Raw genomic sequence first — 16919 nt, 5'->3', positions numbered from 1 at the left:
CCCTAATAACCAAGTACATTTCTCCAGCAAAAGGTCGTTCTCAGATTTCTTTAGACTGCTCATAGTGGGAGTAACTTAGCTAGTAACATCACACAACTCAAAACATTTTGGTGACATGGCATGACAATGAATGAAGAAAGAGAGTGAGGTGGTAACTAGCTATGTTACCATAACATCACACACCCCAAGACAAGTTGAGTCTACACCATAGTAAATGACACAATGCATGACACCACATATAAATTATTACCCACTATGAAGGTAGTAGTAACTTAGACTAGTAACATATGTCATGTTACTAGTTTAAGTTACTCCCCACTATGACTAGCCTTAGAGGCTGATTCTATTTCATGCAAACTATAGTGAACAATGTAACTACTAGCATCTAAGAGCATCTCCAGTCGCGTCCCCCAAACCGTCCCCCAAACCGCGCCGGATTGATCGTTTGGGGGACGTGTTTCGTTCGTGCCGCGTTTGGGGGACGTCGCTCCCCAGTCGCGTCCCCCAAACAAAATCTTGGTGGAGTGAGAAGCAAAAAAGAGAACGTAAGGCATGCTACTCTCTTCTCGTGTAAATGGTTCGATGAAGAGATAATATTGTGAAATTGATGTACATGCACGACTCCAAATACAGTTACATTACCATACATGGATTACTCCTGAAAGCACCCGAGCGAGCGTTGTGGAACCTCACAGAATGTAAAACTGGCCATCAAAAACTGATGCCGTTGATTAGCAAAATCTGTAGCTATTAGTCTTTTTTTGGCATAGTTCGTAGCCATATGACAATATGAATAAGAAATCAACCAACAATGTGTAGAAGCTCGAACACATTTAGTTTCTGGGGAGGAAAAACAGCCCATCATAAAAAAGAAAAAAGCAATTAACTGAGCCTCCACTCCATCAACAGTTTCCCCTCCCTTGAGATTCAAGCAGTCCCAATAATTAGAGATCAAGTAGCTACTGCTAGGGATCAAGAACTTGATCTGAAAAGAAGAAGAAGAAGAAGAAAAGAACACAAAGGAGTATAACTTGTTGTTTTGGAAAATACAAGCAAAGTCTGGCTGTAGCATAAATAATTCACATCTAATAGCAAGAACCGAGCAACAATTATACAGGTAGAGATATGGTGCCGTGTGAGCCCTCCCTAGATCCCGAATAGAGTATTATATAATTCTACCCAGCATACATCATTCATAATTACTCGTGAGGAAACCGAACAGCCCAGCAATTAATTAATCAGATTGAGGCTCCATAAACACACGGATCCGTGGCATGCATAATTAACTGAGCCTCCATGTCAGCAATCCGTGGCACACTACATCTCAGCCATCCGTATACTCCATCAGCACATAGATTAGAGAGGCTTGAGCGACTAAACCGAAAATTTCCCTTCCTCCCGCCTAGCTTTTCCCTCTCCCTCGAGATTCAAGGGTTCCAAAAGCTGAGTGCTTCCCTTATAAGTATAAGCGGGTGGTCTCATAGCCGCGTGTCGGCTTCGCGTGACTTGTGACTTTGGACTTTGGCGACGCGAGAGCGAGGCGAGGAGGCCGGCGTGCTGCATCGGTCGCCGCCGCCATGCTTCCCGTCTGTGGAGGAGTCGTCGGCCGGCCGTCCTGAGGTGACAATTCATACCCTGTGTTCTCTCCTCGCTCGTATGCAGGATCTGTTTTGATTGGTCCCGGCCGTCTTGGTATGCTTCTAGCCATCAGCCATTTTTTTTCAGTAAGTAAGTACAATAGGAGTTAGGAAACGCAAGTTCAATTTTTGCAGCAGCGGAGATCAGGAGATGACTTGGACTACAAGATGAATTACACGCACAGTAATCCAGACCTTTTATACGTGTAAACCATGTACCAGTACTACATATGCAGGTTCCCATCATTAATCACCAGTAAAATCACCTGAATTCTCCCTGATCAAACGCCCACCTTAACCCCTACCAAACCCCACGGTGATGAACAGAGGAAGAAGGTTGGGAGCGGGAAAAATTGCCTACCATACTCCGGCGGGTCTTCCTTGAACTGCCGGTGGCGCATCTCCGGTGGATCCTCGACGGAAGCGACGACACGTTCAAGGTCACCGTCGCCTTCTCCCTCTGCTTCGAAAGCTCTGCCTAAGAAACCGAAAAGAACGCGATACCCAAATAACAGCCGATGCCTTTCCATCCGCTGTGTCTTTCCATCCCGGCGGAAGGACCCGCTCGTTATATTATTTCGTCCGCCGTGGGCTAAAATGCTAAACTACCCTCCAGCTAAGCGCCCACGTGGCAGACTTCCGACTAATTTGACTAAACTGTCACCGTTCAGCAAGATTAGGTACCCCGGTTGCACGTTTAGCAATATGTGGTACTAATTTGCACATCCGAAACAAGGTGTGGTACTACTAGTGTATTTACCTCTTAAAACTTTGATCTGAATATCCAATCACAAGCAACTCCAGCGACCAGGCATATGTGCAAGTCTTCAAGCTAGTATTGTATATCTTATTAGTAGAAAATTTTGCAGAAAAATTTGCTTAGGCAAATGAAACTTTAGCAAAGACATAGTTTAGTAGAACCTAAATAACATATTATTATCATATTAGCAGTAAAATTTGCTATTATATAAAATAAACATTGGTATAAGATCTACGGGATGTTGCGCCAAGGCGCACCTCCAACTCTAGTAAACTAGAGCTTGGGTTCCATGTTGCGCGCCCGACGCCTCGACACGAAGCACCACGCCACCAAGGAGACAATGGCGGTCGCGGCGGCCACGGATCCGAGCACCGCGATCAGTATCACCCACCATGACGTTCGCTTCTTCTTCTTGCCATCGAGCCGGTCCACCGTCAGGTCCCAGTCACGGACGCCGACGAAGATATCGCGGACCTTGCCGGCGAAGAGACCGACGAGCGCGGTCTCCGTGGTTCCTTGGCCGACGAAGACACCGAAGGGGGAGGTCTGCGCGATGCCTTGCCCGGCGAGAGAGAGCGGCGTGTCGAGCAGGGCTCTCGACGGCCTCGGCTCCCCGCCGGCGGCACCGACGTACACGTGCAGGAGGTGCGCGACGGCGTCGTACTCGATCCACACGGCGGCCGCCGCGGTGCCGTTGGGCGTGACGGTGACGTTGAGGCCGACGTCCGGGGACTCAGGCGCGTACGACTTCACGGTGCCGACCTCGACCACGGCGAGGCCGTCCGCCGTGGCGTTCGGCACGGCGGCGCCGGCGGCCGAGTCGTTGGCGCCGCGGAGGCCCACCGGGTTGTTGAACGTCGGGAACCTGTCGAGGAGGATGACGAAGGAGACGGGGGAGGCGGAGCTCTCCACGATGAAGCTCGTGTTGAAGGACGCCTCGCGTGCCGGCGGCCCGCCGTCGCGTGCGCCGGCGCGCCAGAGGTCGATCATGTCGGGCAGCAGCAGGAAGCCCTCGGACACGTTAACCTCAGGGAAGGGCCGCTCGGGCTGGAAGAGGAGCGACGCCGGCGTGGCGACGGTCATGTTGGTGGCCACCACGAGGTTGTCGGTCGTATTGACGTTGAAGGCGGGGAAGCTGTAGGATTCGACGTCTACTGCCGCCGCCATGATGGTGGCTCCGCAGAGCAGCACTAGCGCGAGAGCTGTAAGTTTACGAGAGCTTGCCATCTTGGGTCAGTGCGTACTTCCGTTGTTTGTGTTTGGGTGTTCGGATAGAAACACCGAACGTCGGGAAACTTCTTTTATAGCTCAGGCTTACGCTGACAAATTCAAGAAAGGACAAAATGTAGTGTACTGGTCAAACAAAAGGAGAGTACCCTAAAATCGTGCTACTTGAGATTTTATTTTCCCGCAAATCGTGCTAATATAGATGGTAGACATTTGATGTCCAACATTTTTTACAGTAGCAGAGTACCCTAAAAACACAATATGATTCCTTCCACCAAGTCATTTGTTATATCTTACGTTTGTTGCTCAGTTATGCAACATATTCTTCTTGTTTGGTGCACTTTTACAAAAACCAATGTTTATGTTTTAGATCTCCTACAATCATGACCACTAATATGAACAGTGACTAGTTCTAGTTCACCATATCTTTGATACCAAAACGTAATGTGACACGAGACCAGAAATTATAAGTTATGATATTCGTGATGGTTCTCCACATTTCTTGCCAAGTTCATTTGGGATGTCAATGGTACCCGTTCATTTACAAGATCAGTCACATGTGCTTTACCTTTGAGGCCTGTAAAAATCTTGGTGCTATTGAAGTCGTATATTATTGTCTCTTTCAGGGATATAAGGTGGAATTGGAAAACAAATTGAAGTTTTATATTGCTTCGCATCCCTATGTACTGCTTAATAATGGAAATTTTCGCTTGGTTTGAGCAAACCTAGGGATTCTGTATATCCATTCCTTCTATTTTGGAGTGTACATAGCCTGGGCCAAGATCTTAGACTGTAGCAATTGTAGTAATGCTAAATGCTATATGGTCATAGGTCATTTCTTTTTATGGTCTTCAAAGTTCTTGGCCTTGTATGAATTTGATCGTTGTGTAATATCTTCTGTCTGTATAAAAATAGAATTATGGCATAGATAACGATTGGCAATAGCATGAATAGTCTGTACCTCTGAACATTCCTTAGCTTGCTAGTTGAGACTTTTTTCCCACAAATCTTGCTAATTTAGATGGTAAACATTTGTTGTCCAACGATTTTACAATAGCGGAATACTGTCGAACATAATATGATTCTTTCCACCAATTCCTAATCTTTTGTTTGTGGCTCAGTTATGCAACAGATTCTTCTTGTTTTGTGCACTTCTACAAAAAACAAACAATGTTCATATTCGTAACCTTATGCTCATAGCTTAATTAGCAAAAAAAAATCTCAAGTTTTTTTTTTACCGAGTCAATGTTCATGTAAAGTGTGCTGGATCTCCTACAAACATGAACAGTGACTACAGTCCTAACTGAAATTAAAAGTAGCCATCTTGCAAACTGTTCACAACTCTTCTTTAAAATGAAATAAAAACCCGCATGTATTTACGACTGCTTTTAACTTTTAATGACTTACTGAAGTAAAACCAGTGCAGTACCTATCCCAACTCAAAGTTTGTCCAAAGGATAATAGAGATAAGAATTGTAGGTAAGCGCTAGGTAGCATAGAAAATTAAATGTACTAGCCAATTGTAATTAGTTGACTCTGTATGGAGAATAACATCTAGAGGCAAAGTTTGCAACTAAAGTTTTCTTGATCTAGCCTGAACTGAAAATGCCATGAGAAACATCAATAAATTGCTCATATAAGGCTGTATGCATGTCATAAATCTTGTATGTAGACAATCTAAAATAGTTTCCAGTATACTACTAATTGCATACAAAATTCTGGAAGCCAAACTAGTTACTCGTTTCTTTCATTAGTTGCACAGAACTTAGTTATTTGCACCACACCAGCTGCGTATGCAGCTTCTTTTTGGAAACTAGTTAGCAGTAAGCCCATAGCTATGATATATCTGTAAAATCGGGTGGAATATATTACCAAATTTAACTGCCAGATATCCTGATTTGGGATTTCTTTTAAGAATTTGGTAATATATGTAATGCCCATGTTTAGAATGTTCTAATTCACAATTTCTTTGATACCAACGCGAAGTGTGACTCGAGACCAGATATTATAAGTTGTGCTACTCTTTATGGTTTCCCTCATTTCTTGCTAAGTTTGTTTGGGATGTCAATGGTGCTTGTTCATTTACAAGATCAGTCATATGTGCTTCACCTTTGAGGCCTGTAAAATCTTGGTGCTGTTAAAGTCCTATATGATTGTCTCTTTTAGGGATATAAGGTGGAATTCGGAAACAAATTGAAGCTCTGTATACTGCTAAAGCATCCCTATGTATTGCTTAATAACAGATTTTTTTTGCTTGGGTTGGGCAAACCTAGAGATACTATCTATGCATTCCTTCTATTTCGGAGTGTACATAGTCCGGATCGAGATCTTAGACTATAGCAATTGTACTAATGCTAAATGCTGTATGGTCATACGTCATTTCTTTTTATCGCATTTTTACAATAGCGGAATACCCTAAAAACATAATGTGGCAATGTACTGCACCAACTGGGCATGCAGCTTCTGTTTAGCAACTAGTTAGCACTAAGCCCACATATATGATCTATCTGTAAAATCGTGTGGATTTTGGTACCAATTTAACCGCCGTACATCCTTTTGTTCCAAGGAATGAACATGTCGGATTGTAATAATATAAATGTATACTTCCTTTTCATTAGTCAATGACAACCAATTCCTGTTGGATTTCAGTGCAATACTCCAAATTTGGTTATTAAAGACATCGAGCAATTGGTGTGGATTGCCAGTGTATATCATTTTATTGAAAATGCCTGCATTACAGTAGAGGGTGTGTCTTAGTGACTGCTCCATGGAGTTTTGATTGATGTAGTAAGGATTCAGTGGGCATGCAGTCCATCCCATGGTCATTTTGATTTGATTTATTCCTGTTTATCCCAAGCAGGATAGTAATTATCGCTTATGTTGTTTTGTGGAGCTTAAATGTGATCGCACGTAAATGCATACCCCTTATCAACTATAGTGCCCTTTTCAGATTCTTGGACATTCTTTTTGGAGACATGAGGATGCGCCATGTGATGATGTGAGTGACGGTTTCTTTTTATAATGCATAGCCCAATTAACTTTCCCTCATTGGTTCTTTGTTAACCTCTTTGTACCTTCAGTTTTCTATGGTTTTGCAGACATCGCAGAATGGCGGCCCCAAAATTCATGAAAAGGTTAATTTTCTTATTGAGTATGCTCATATGCTGGATGTTAAGAGATGGCAATTTGAGAAAACTGCATTGGTGTCTGTAATATACTAACTGAAATTTTCTTGGTGCAGGAGCCTTTATCATCTCTAGAGTCTGAGTTTGCATACGACCCTATGAAAGATAAATCAAATGTAAGTACGACTTGTGAACCATTAAACTTGTACTTGTTTTGTTTACTCACTTGTTTGCTATTTGTTCTCTCCCATTCTTTGGGCTTCTGCAGAAGCTTTTGGCTAATTACTCTGAATACCGGAAAGTAGCTGGAGATGGGAGTTGCTTCTACAGATCGTTCATTTATTCATATCTGGTATGCTGATATCTTGTTGAGTCATTCTTGTTGCTGATTTTTTTCCAGTTCTCCACCTTAAAGTTTGTTGTGCCTCAGTGCATATCTGCATTGATTTTTTTTTCCGTTGGGTCTATAGGAGCTGCTTGTGAAAGTACCTCATGAGGAGGAACTACGTTTGATTGGGACACTTGAACCACTGTTGGAGAAGTTCCAAAGACTTGATTTGCCTGGTTCATATTATCATGGTCATGATGTAAGACTTAGCATAGTTTCCATTAACCAATTAGTTTAATCCTACATATCAGAACCACCAATTGCAATCAAGTCATATATTCATAATTTTCTAATCCATGCAGGCTTTTGTGAACTTCATACTGAAATGTATGGACCGAAAACAAACTCTATCAGTAAGGTGGGTTCACATTGAGATTATTACAACAATTAACTATGCTGCATACTTTTTTTAGAGGACTAAGCTGCATACTTATGTTATAAATGTCTTTGCAGTGACTATGAAGACTGGCTTTTCCAGGAGAGTCAAAATGATCAGCTGTTTGCCAATAGTGAGAAATGACAACCACACTCTTAGTTATGTTGCTACCTTACTTTAATTTTCTGACTCCAGCTATTTTTATGATCTAGTCATATCATATCTTCGACTGGTGACAGCGATTCAGATATGCACTGAGGTTGAAAAGTTCCGGCATGTCATACCTGAGCTTGATCCATCATACCCTGAAGGGTAGTACTAGGTCTGGGTATTTGTCTCTGTGTCTGCTGGTTATGATTTTTGTGCGCTGCAACTTCACAGTAAGAGTAAACTTTGCACATCGTGTTACTTATACCAGCAGGTTAGTTTGTTTGTAAAAAATGATGTGAATTCCTCACTCACAAACCCCTCGTCTGTTTTCAAATTGCAGTGGTGTCGACAGGAAGTCATCCCAATGCACAAAGATGCATTTGAAGTCCATGTTGTCGCCCTCACCGATGTACTACAAGTGCCCCTCCGAATTGTCAACGTTGACATTTCAAAGATTGCAGAGCCAAACACCCACATCTTCGAGTCACCAGATGCCTCGCCCTCGGTTCCTTGTGTGACGCTGCTGTATAGGCCAGGGCACTACGATATCATCTACTAGTAGTATTTGTAGTAAGTCGTAGATACCATCAGGACTGATCAGAGTCACGCGCACGGTTACATGTAAGGAAACTTCTGGGCTAGGAAAACGCAGCTATTACTCTTGGTGTGTACTCATGTTGCACTATTTCTATCTTTGTGCATCCGTACAGAAATCTATTAAGCTTTCTTTCTTGGGCTATGAATACGCTGCCGAAATTCTTTGGTGGAACGAGCAGCAAGTTCAGAACTGCGTCATTTTTGAATGGTGGAGATATGAGCTGGTGAGGAAGAAAGGGTATTGCAGGTTTGGATTTCACGCCGTGATGAGGTAAAGGCCGATGATACATTTTCGTCAATGTTCTTTTATTGTAATAGCTTCAAGTAGTATCTTACAAGATACAGAAGCAGTCATGTTTTTCTCAAAAGTAAAAAACATGGAGACAAATTTCATGAAACCATTACTACCAGAAATTACTGTCGTCCCACGCGGTGCTCTGCTTCGTCTTGAGGCTTTTGATGTACTTGGCCATGAACCTCCAGATGCGCTCATCGTGCCCGCGACACCAGCCGGAGAGCTCCTTGACGCCGCGCTCCGCCACCGCGAAGGCTTCCACGTGCCGTGACAGAGCGGCCAGGGCCCTGACGTAGAGCAGGTAGGCGGTCGGGTCCATGGGGAAGGCGGCGAGGAGCCCCTCGCCGACGGCGCGCACGCGATCCACGTCGCCGTTGCCGACTTCGAACTCCAGGTAATCATCCCAGCCTTGCTTGCCGAAGCCGCCGCCGCCCCGCGGGAGCCGACGCACCCACCGCTCGAGCACCCGCCGCTGCCCGTCGACGTCGCCGGCTCTGCGCTCTGCCAGGGACCAGCTCCAGTACACGAAATTCTCAATGGCGGAGTCGGAGAGCGCGGCCGGCCTCGATGCAGCCGCCTCCGTCCTTGAGCTCGAAGGTCACGAAGCCGGCCCACAGCTTGGCGTTCCCGGGGTCGGCGGCCGTGCCGGCCTCGAATTCTGCTCGCTTGGCGGCGGCAGCTGCTGTCTCCTCTACCATCGTCGTACCAGGTTACGGGCGGTTGTCGATCTTTGAGAGTTGTGCGATACTGCGATTCGCTTGGTAGTCCGCATCAGATCGGACTCGGACGCAACAGCGACTCCTGGGAAAGATTTGCAGGAACGGCGCCAGGGGTCTCATGGATCACAGTCCGATGGTAGTACGTACTCCGTACTTGTTTGTGATCATCAGGAAATCCTCTTTAGCCACGGGGACGCACACCATCAAGTGATCAAACACACCAACACAAAACAACTGAAAAAAAAGGAAATACATTAATTAGTCCCTAATTACCAAGAACTCTAGAGAGTAGTACATTTCTCCGGCAAAAGGTGGTTCTCAGATTTCTTTAGAGGCTGATTCTATTTCATGCAAACTAGTGAACAATATAACTACTAGCATTTGATATCAAAGACGCGAGATGGGCTTCATTGCCCCAAGCGACGCGCTTCATCAACCTTCCGCACCCGTATGTCTAGGGATTAACAACACCTCGTCACTGTCTCCTCCTCTTCAGATTCCCAACTTTGAATCAGCTTCGTCAAGGGAAACCGATGGGTAGATCCACCCACAGCTATACATAGATTAAAATTGTATTACCTTTGGTCCTGATGATCTAAAGGTAGATAGGGAATTCGGAAGAATACAACAGAGATGCCGATGCCTTCTGAATCCTTCCAATCCTCAATAACTACTCCTTGTTTCGCTTGAATCCCTCCTCCTCCCGTAGACGGCCACCTCTTCTACCTCCGGAATGGACCCGGCTGCCGGCGCCCTGTAAATCTCACTCTGATGTTGCCGTACCAGCAAGGAACCTAGATTGAGACAGTTTTTTTCTTTTTCTGCGAGATCGATTCGGTTCATGGAGATTTTTGCGAACCCCCAAGCGAAAGCTCCATCAATTCGGTCTGTAGATTGTGCTTCGGAAAGATCGTGCCCAGGGAACACGCCCCTGGCTCGAAGCAGTACCTGGCCAGCGGCGGTGTAGATGCAGCGGTCACGTTGGCCGCCCTTGTCGCCAATGATTTTCCAGATAATCCAAACAGTCCTTCAGCGCGACTCCGAGCTGCCGCTCGCCGAGCTATCCTCCGTCGAGGAGACCAGCATCTTCCAGGAATCAGGCGTGAGGGAGCAGGGATGCCTGCTAGGTGTAGCGGCGGGGCGAGTAATGTCCTCGGAGAAGAAAAGGATTCGATCGAATCTGCCAGGGAGAAGGCGACCTTGCCCCTGTGTGTGCTGCCGTGCGTGCTCGCGCTGTTCAGAACGCCAGCTTGGACCTCCAGTCATCACCGCCCCGACGTCCTCCGCCGTCTCGCACCACGCCCGTGCCCCTCCCCCTCAGGCAAATCTCAGATCTACAGCTTTCTGTTCGTTCTATGGACGGGTACGAGAGGAATAATAGACGAACCGGTACCGTGGCAAGTCTAGTATTAAGGGATTTGGTGGGAGGACAAAATCGTCCTAAAAAAGTTGGACGAAAAATCTGGCAGAAACCTTAGCTCCTTTATTATTAGGTATATAGATTTAAGTATATTTAAATTTTAATAAATCTTAAACAACCTTCGTGAAACGAGGTGGAGAGAGTATATCTCGTAGTCTACCGAGTTTCACACGTAGACTTCCACGAGTAACGTTACACGTGTGGATTGATTTTTACGGAAACAAACTAAGGGCATGTACAACGGTTATATCTTAGCATTGCCATCTAGGATAATTGATAATGTACAGGAGAGAGAAATAGGAAAAAGAGGTTCGTCACTTAGCTAAGAGATCATCTCTTAGCAACAATCTGTCTCACCACTTATTTAGGGATGTCTCATTAGAGCATTTCCATCCGCGTCCCCCAAAGCGGCCCCTAAAGAGATTTGGGGCGCGCTGGACAAAATTCCGTTCCCAACCGCGCCCCAAAGCCTCCTTCCGTCTGGCGCGGGCCAATACGCTGTCCGGCGCCCCGAGCCCGTCCCCGCTACACAGGGAACACTCCGAGCACGCTGGACACAACGAAAAGCGAGGCAGGGAGCGGCGGGCCCAACGCGTCAGCGGCACATTCAAGTTTAACCTAACCGTCGCCTACCTCGCGACAAAAGTTATTGGCGCGTAGCAACGGTGCAGTTCCCGCAAAGGCGCAGTGAAGCGTCTCGTCGCTCGTAGCTCTGCGTACCGGTGTTAATGAGCGCCACCGCTCCCCCGTCTCCCTCCAACCTATAAAAAGGGACACTCTCGCATCGTCACTCACACATAAAACCCTAGCGCCTATCTCCCCAACCCTAGCCGTCACCATCTCCAAAGTCGACGCCATGACCGGTAGAGGAAGAGGTAGAGTGTAACAACCCAAAAATTTCAAAACAAACAAAATGAATTTCCCTAGTTCCAAATTTTGGAACCAACAAAAACTTTTATTAAAATAAGATTGATACATAGAGATCTTGTTTGATTCTTGTGCTATTGCCATGATTGCTTGTTATTAGTATTGGAAATGATCTTAAACCCTAAACCTCACCCCTCTTTTTCATCACCCTAGTGAAAATAAAATAAAAGGAAATTAAATAAGAAAAAGGTATATGTGCCTATGGCTATTTTTATAAATCTTTACCTTAAACCTTTCCACTTTATTTAGAGAATTGGAAAAGCTTCATACACCTTACCTAGTACTTATCAAACCAAATCCAAGTGGTTTCCAAAGAAAATAAAAAGAAACTAAAAATGCCATAGAGGCATATGAGAGTAAAATAGCAAATTTGTGAATTTGAGAAGATTGACCCTAGGACTTGTTGTGAATGGTTGGATCACTTCTATATACCATTTCAACACTCAACAACACCATTTGGGTCAAGCAAAGTCAAATTAAAAAAAATCAAATGCAACATATGCTTAGAAGCATATGTGACACATAGCCATTTCACCAAACTTTGACCTATGACTCTAAACCTTGACCAAATGATGTGAGACCATCTCCAAACCTAATATAACACTAAATTGACCCTAACCCATGCCCAAGTAAAGCAAGGGGAAACAATTTACAAAAATAATAAAATTTGAACCTCACCTCTTATGTGTTATGGCCAATTTTGCAAATCTTTGATCAAGACCTTTTGAAATGGATTCAATGGTTTGAAAATGTTTCTAAACTAATAAGAATCACATTAGAGTCAACAAAAGTCAACTCAAATGGGGAAAAATCAAATAGGGAGAAAATCCCCCAAATTCACTCACATACACTTAGCCAAATTTGCAAATCTTCAACCAAGGCCACCATTGCTTGATCTATTGTTTGTAAAACTCTTAGATATGATAAACAAACACAATTGCATCAAAGAAACCAAAATCAAATCAAAGCAAAATTCAAAACTATCACACATATGATAATGGTCATATGTCACATTTATAATTTCTTTACCACTTTGCACCCTTTTATCTTCTGGTTCCTAAACAAAACTTGGTAAACTATGACCATGTCATCCAAGACCATATGAAGTTGAACAACTTTCATGTTGACCACCATACCTAATGTTGACCAGGTTGACCAGAATGATTTTGACAAGTGGAGACTTTGAAACTATGTGAAGATGACCCACTTTTTGAAAACTTGCAAAACAACACCAAATTGACCCCCACCACCACCATTCCATCTCTATAAATATATTAATGAGATCCACCAAAGGAATTTCCAAATTTTGAAAACTTTTCTCTTGCGACCATTTTCACAAACACCTTGTGGGCAGCACCTATTTTTGTGCCCATGCTAGTATTCTGGTTGGACCAAGTCCACCTCTGGCCCTTCTCTGCTGCCCTGGAGCATCCCCTCACCCCTCAGGACCAGTGCCAGCACCTGCCAGCCCTCCACTTGCTCACCATGACCAAAACCCAAACCATGCCGGCCACCTTGTCACTCCACATGCTCACCCCTCTCCTCTCACATCCAAGCCACTCCACCATGTCTCTGAGCTTGCCTGGACATTGCTGATGCTGACCCTGCACGTCCTTGACCGAGACGGCGTCGACCCTGCCCAGGCCACGCGCGCCCGTACGTGCCCGAGACACTGCCAGATCGGCATGGACGCGCGCCAGGACGCCTCTGGACGCGTCAGAGCATCGCCATGCCCCGTCGCCTCACGCCTCCCCTCGCCCTCCCCAGGCACAAGTCGCTTCGCCACGATGCCCTCTACCTCCCAGACACCGCCGCTTGGCCACGGACCCGCTGTAGACGCCGCAATCATCCACGACTTTCCGCCACAGTACTGCCCTGCCGCGAGGATGATGACGACGCTCCTGTCCCTCCCCTGACCTCGCATGGATGCACGTCGTGCTCACCGTGACACAAGGAACACGCTACGCCCATTCCTTACCCCTTCGTCGCCTTGGAACGACGACCTCGTCATCGACGACCTGCTCCGCACCCCTCGGCCTCGACCGCCAGCTATAAAAGGAGGGCGCCCCTGCCTCAATATTCCACACCATCTCGCTCCCCTACCTCTCCTGAATCTCCTCGACCTCTTCCCCTCTTCGATTACACCCCACCTCGCCGGAATTTCACCGGAGACCGCCGCCGCAGTAGCTTGACGGAGGAGAAGCTCCCGGCTACCACAGCCGCTCCCTCGACCCTCCTTCGACTCGTCGTCATCGACAACGTCGATTGCCCGCCTCGCCGGCCTCGCTGGACGCCGGTAAGCCCCTCACCGCGACCCCTCTGCCGCCGGTAGGTTTGGACCTCGCCGGAGCTCGTCGACGATGAGGACAAACCCTGGCCGTCCGATCTCCTTAAATCCCACGGCCCCCATTCACGTACCGGTTCGGTGTTTTTAAAACAAACTGACAGTGGGACCCCACCGTCAGGCGGCCCGCCCGCATCGCCGGCATAGCTGGGCCGGCCCAATTAGTTTCCCGCGCGTCCGTTTAGTTTGAATTCGTTAAATTTAATTTAACTCAAATTTGAATACTCGGTGCTGTGTTCAAAATTTAATAGATCCAAATCTACTCGAGCCAAATTTGATAAATTATATATGGTTGGAAAGCTCTGTGAAATTATCTATCCAGACGACACTGGATTCAAACCTAGACCTGTTATAGAATTAAAGTGGGAAAATAAACAAGACAGAGACTTTTCTGCCTTAGAATAATTATTAAAAATCAACCCTTTTGAATTTTGAGTTGATTCCAACTCTCATAATTCACATTTCAAATACTTTAATTGTTTATATAAAAATATGATATAGGTACTGTGTATGATCATGGGTTAGAATCAAATAATGGCTATGTAGCCATTACTAGCCCATTTAAATTATTTCCAAATTTAAGATTTTAAATCTATGAGGTGTAGTGATACGTCTCTGACGTATCGATAATTTCTTATGTTCCATGCCACATTATTGATGTTATCTACATGTTTTATGCACACTTTATGTCATATTCGTGCAATTTCTGGAACTAACCTATTAACAAGATGCCGAAGTGCCAGTTGATGTTTTCTCGCTGTTTTTGGTTTCGTAAATCCTAGTAACGAAATATTCTCGGAATTGGACGAAATCAACGCCCGGGGGCCTATTTTTCCACGAAACTTCCGAAGTCCGAAGACGAAACGAAGTGGGGCCACAGGGTGCCCAAACCCTAGGGCGGCGCGGCCCCCCGGCCGCGCCGGCCTATGGTGTGGGGCCCCTGTGCCCCCTCCCCGACTTGCCCTTCCGCCTACTTAAAGCCTCCGTGACGAAACCCCCAGTACCGGGAGCCACGATACGGAAAACCTTCCAGAGACGCCGCCAACGCCGATCCCATCTCGGGGGATCCAAGAGATCGCCTCCGGCACTGATACGTCTCCAACGTATCGATAATTTCTTGTGTTCCATGCCACATTATTGATGTTATCTACATGTTTTATGCACACTTTATATCATATTCGTGCATTTTCTGGAACTAACCTATTAACAAGATGCCGAAGTGCCGATTGCTGTTTTTCGCTGTTTTTGGTTTCGAAATCCTAGTAAAGAAATATTCTCGGAATTGGACGAAATAAAAGCCCAGAGGCCTATTTTCTCACGAAGCTTCCAGAAGACCGAAGACGAGACGAAGAGGGGCCACGGGGTGGCCAAACCCTAGGGCGGCGCGGCCCCACCCCTGGCCGCGCCGGCCTGTGGTTTGGGCCCCCCGTGCCGCCTCTTGACTTGCCCTTCCGCCTACAAATAGCCTCCGTGACGAAACCCCCAATGACCGAGAGCCACGATACGGAAAACATTACCGAGACGCCGTCGCCGCCGATCCCATCTCGGGGGATCCTCGGAGATCGCCTCCGGCACCCCGCCGGAGAGGGGAATCATCTCCCGGAGGACTCTACGCCGCCATGGTCGCCTCCGGAGTGATGAGTGAGTAGTCTACCCCCGGACTATGGGTCCATAGCAGTAGCTAGATGGTTGTCTTCTCCCCATTGTGCTATCATTGTCGGATCTTGTGAGCTGCCTATCATGATCAAGATCATCTATATGTAATTCTATATGTTGCGTTTGTTGGGATCCGATGAATAGAGAATACTTGTTATGTTGATTATCAAAGTTATGCTTATGTGTTGTTTATGATCTTGCATGCTCTCCGTTATTAGTAGATGCTCTGGCCAAGTAGATGCTTTTAACTCCAAGAGGGAGTACTTATGCTCGATAGTGGGTTCATGCCTCGCATTGACACTCGGGACAAGTGACGAAAAGTTCTAAGGTTGTGTTGTGCTCGTTGCCACTAGGGATAAAACATTGATGCTATGTCTAAGGATGTAGTTGTTGATTACATTACGCACCATACTTAATGCAATTGTCTCGTTGCTTGCAACTTAATACCGGAGGGGGTTCGGATGATAACCTCGAAGGTGGACTTTTTAGGCATAGATGCAGCTGGATGGCGGTCTATGTACTTTGTCGTAATGCCCAATTAAATCTCACTATACTCATCATGATATGTATGTGCATTGTCATGCTCTCTTTATTTGTCAATTGCCCAACCGTAATTTGTTCACCCAACATGCTGTTCGTCTTATGGGAGAGACACCTCTAGTGAACCGTGGACCCCGGTCCAATTCTCTTTACTCGAAATACAATCTATCGCAATACTTGTTTCTACCGTTTTCTCTCGCAAACAATCATCTTCCACACAATACGGTTAATCCTTTGTTACAGCAAGCCGGTGAGATTGACAACCTCACTCGTTTCGTTGGGGCAAAGTAGCTTGGTTGTGTTGTGCAGGTTCCACGTTGGCGCCGAATCTCCGGTGTTGCGCCGCACTACATCCCGCCGCCATCAACCTTCAACGTGCTTCTTGGCTCCTCCTCGGTTCGATAAACCTTGGTTTCTTTCCGAGGGAAAACTTGCTGCTGTGCGCATCATACCTTCCTCTTGGGGTTGCCCAACGAACGTGTGAAATACACGCCATCAAGCTCTTTTTCCGGCGCCGTTGCCGGGGAGATCAAGACACGCCGCAAGGGGAGTCTCCACTTCTCAATCTCTTTACTTTGTTTTTTGTCTTGCTTTATTTTATTTACTACTTTGTTTGCTGCACTAAATCAAAATACAAAAAAATTAGCTGCTAGTTTTACTTTATTTGCTATCTTGTCTGCTATATCGAAAACACAAAAAATTAGTTACTTGTTTTACTTTACTTAATATCATGCATGTTTTTATTTCACTAGTTAAGC

The 16919-nt window shown here is 45.8% G+C and overlaps 2 protein-coding genes across 2 annotated transcripts; one reads left to right on the top strand and one right to left on the bottom strand.

Annotated features, from left to right (window-relative positions):
* Positions 1–2670: 2670 nt before the first annotated feature.
* On the bottom strand, positions 2671–3624 carry LOC124658042. The gene is made up of 2 exons (XM_047196492.1): positions 2955–3624; positions 2671–2912 (listed from the first exon to the last, which is right to left on the bottom strand). The coding sequence occupies exons 1-2, from the start codon at positions 3622–3624 to the stop codon at positions 2671–2673; spliced, it is 912 nt and encodes a 303-aa protein (XP_047052448.1).
* A 2945-nt stretch (positions 3625–6569) lies between these two features.
* LOC124658032 (OVARIAN TUMOR DOMAIN-containing deubiquitinating enzyme 1-like) lies at positions 6570–8222 on the top strand. Its single transcript, XM_047196482.1, has 10 exons — positions 6570–6622; positions 6705–6758; positions 6866–6925; positions 7018–7101; positions 7220–7336; positions 7440–7495; positions 7591–7646; positions 7726–7825; positions 7895–7934; positions 8004–8222. Exons 2-10 carry the CDS (start codon positions 6711–6713, stop codon positions 8220–8222), a joined length of 780 nt encoding a protein of 259 aa, XP_047052438.1. The 5' UTR covers positions 6570–6622; positions 6705–6710.
* Positions 8223–16919: the final 8697 nt, after the last annotated feature.

Source organism: Lolium rigidum, chromosome 1 (assembly GCF_022539505.1).
Source record: "Lolium rigidum isolate FL_2022 chromosome 1, APGP_CSIRO_Lrig_0.1, whole genome shotgun sequence".
Taxonomy (NCBI): domain Eukaryota; kingdom Viridiplantae; phylum Streptophyta; class Magnoliopsida; order Poales; family Poaceae; genus Lolium; species Lolium rigidum.
Note: the sequence above shows the minus strand (reverse complement) of the source record. Positions and strands in the feature narration are given on the sequence as shown.

Coding starts and splice junctions, on each gene's coding strand:
- LOC124658042 (XM_047196492.1), bottom strand. CDS start 3,624: ATGGCAAGCTCTCGTAAACTTACAGCTCTCGCGCTAGTGCTGCTCTGC. Junction 2,913..2,954: donor GCTCTCTCTCGCCGGGCAAG/GCATCGCGCAGA, acceptor TCGTCGGCCAAG/GAACCACGGAGACCGCGCTC.
- LOC124658032 (XM_047196482.1), top strand. CDS start 6,711: ATGGTTTTGCAGACATCGCAGAATGGCGGCCCCAAAATTCATGAAAAG. Junction 6,926..7,017: donor CTATGAAAGATAAATCAAAT/GTAAGTACGACT, acceptor GGGCTTCTGCAG/AAGCTTTTGGCTAATTACTC. Junction 7,337..7,439: donor CATATTATCATGGTCATGAT/GTAAGACTTAGC, acceptor TAATCCATGCAG/GCTTTTGTGAACTTCATACT.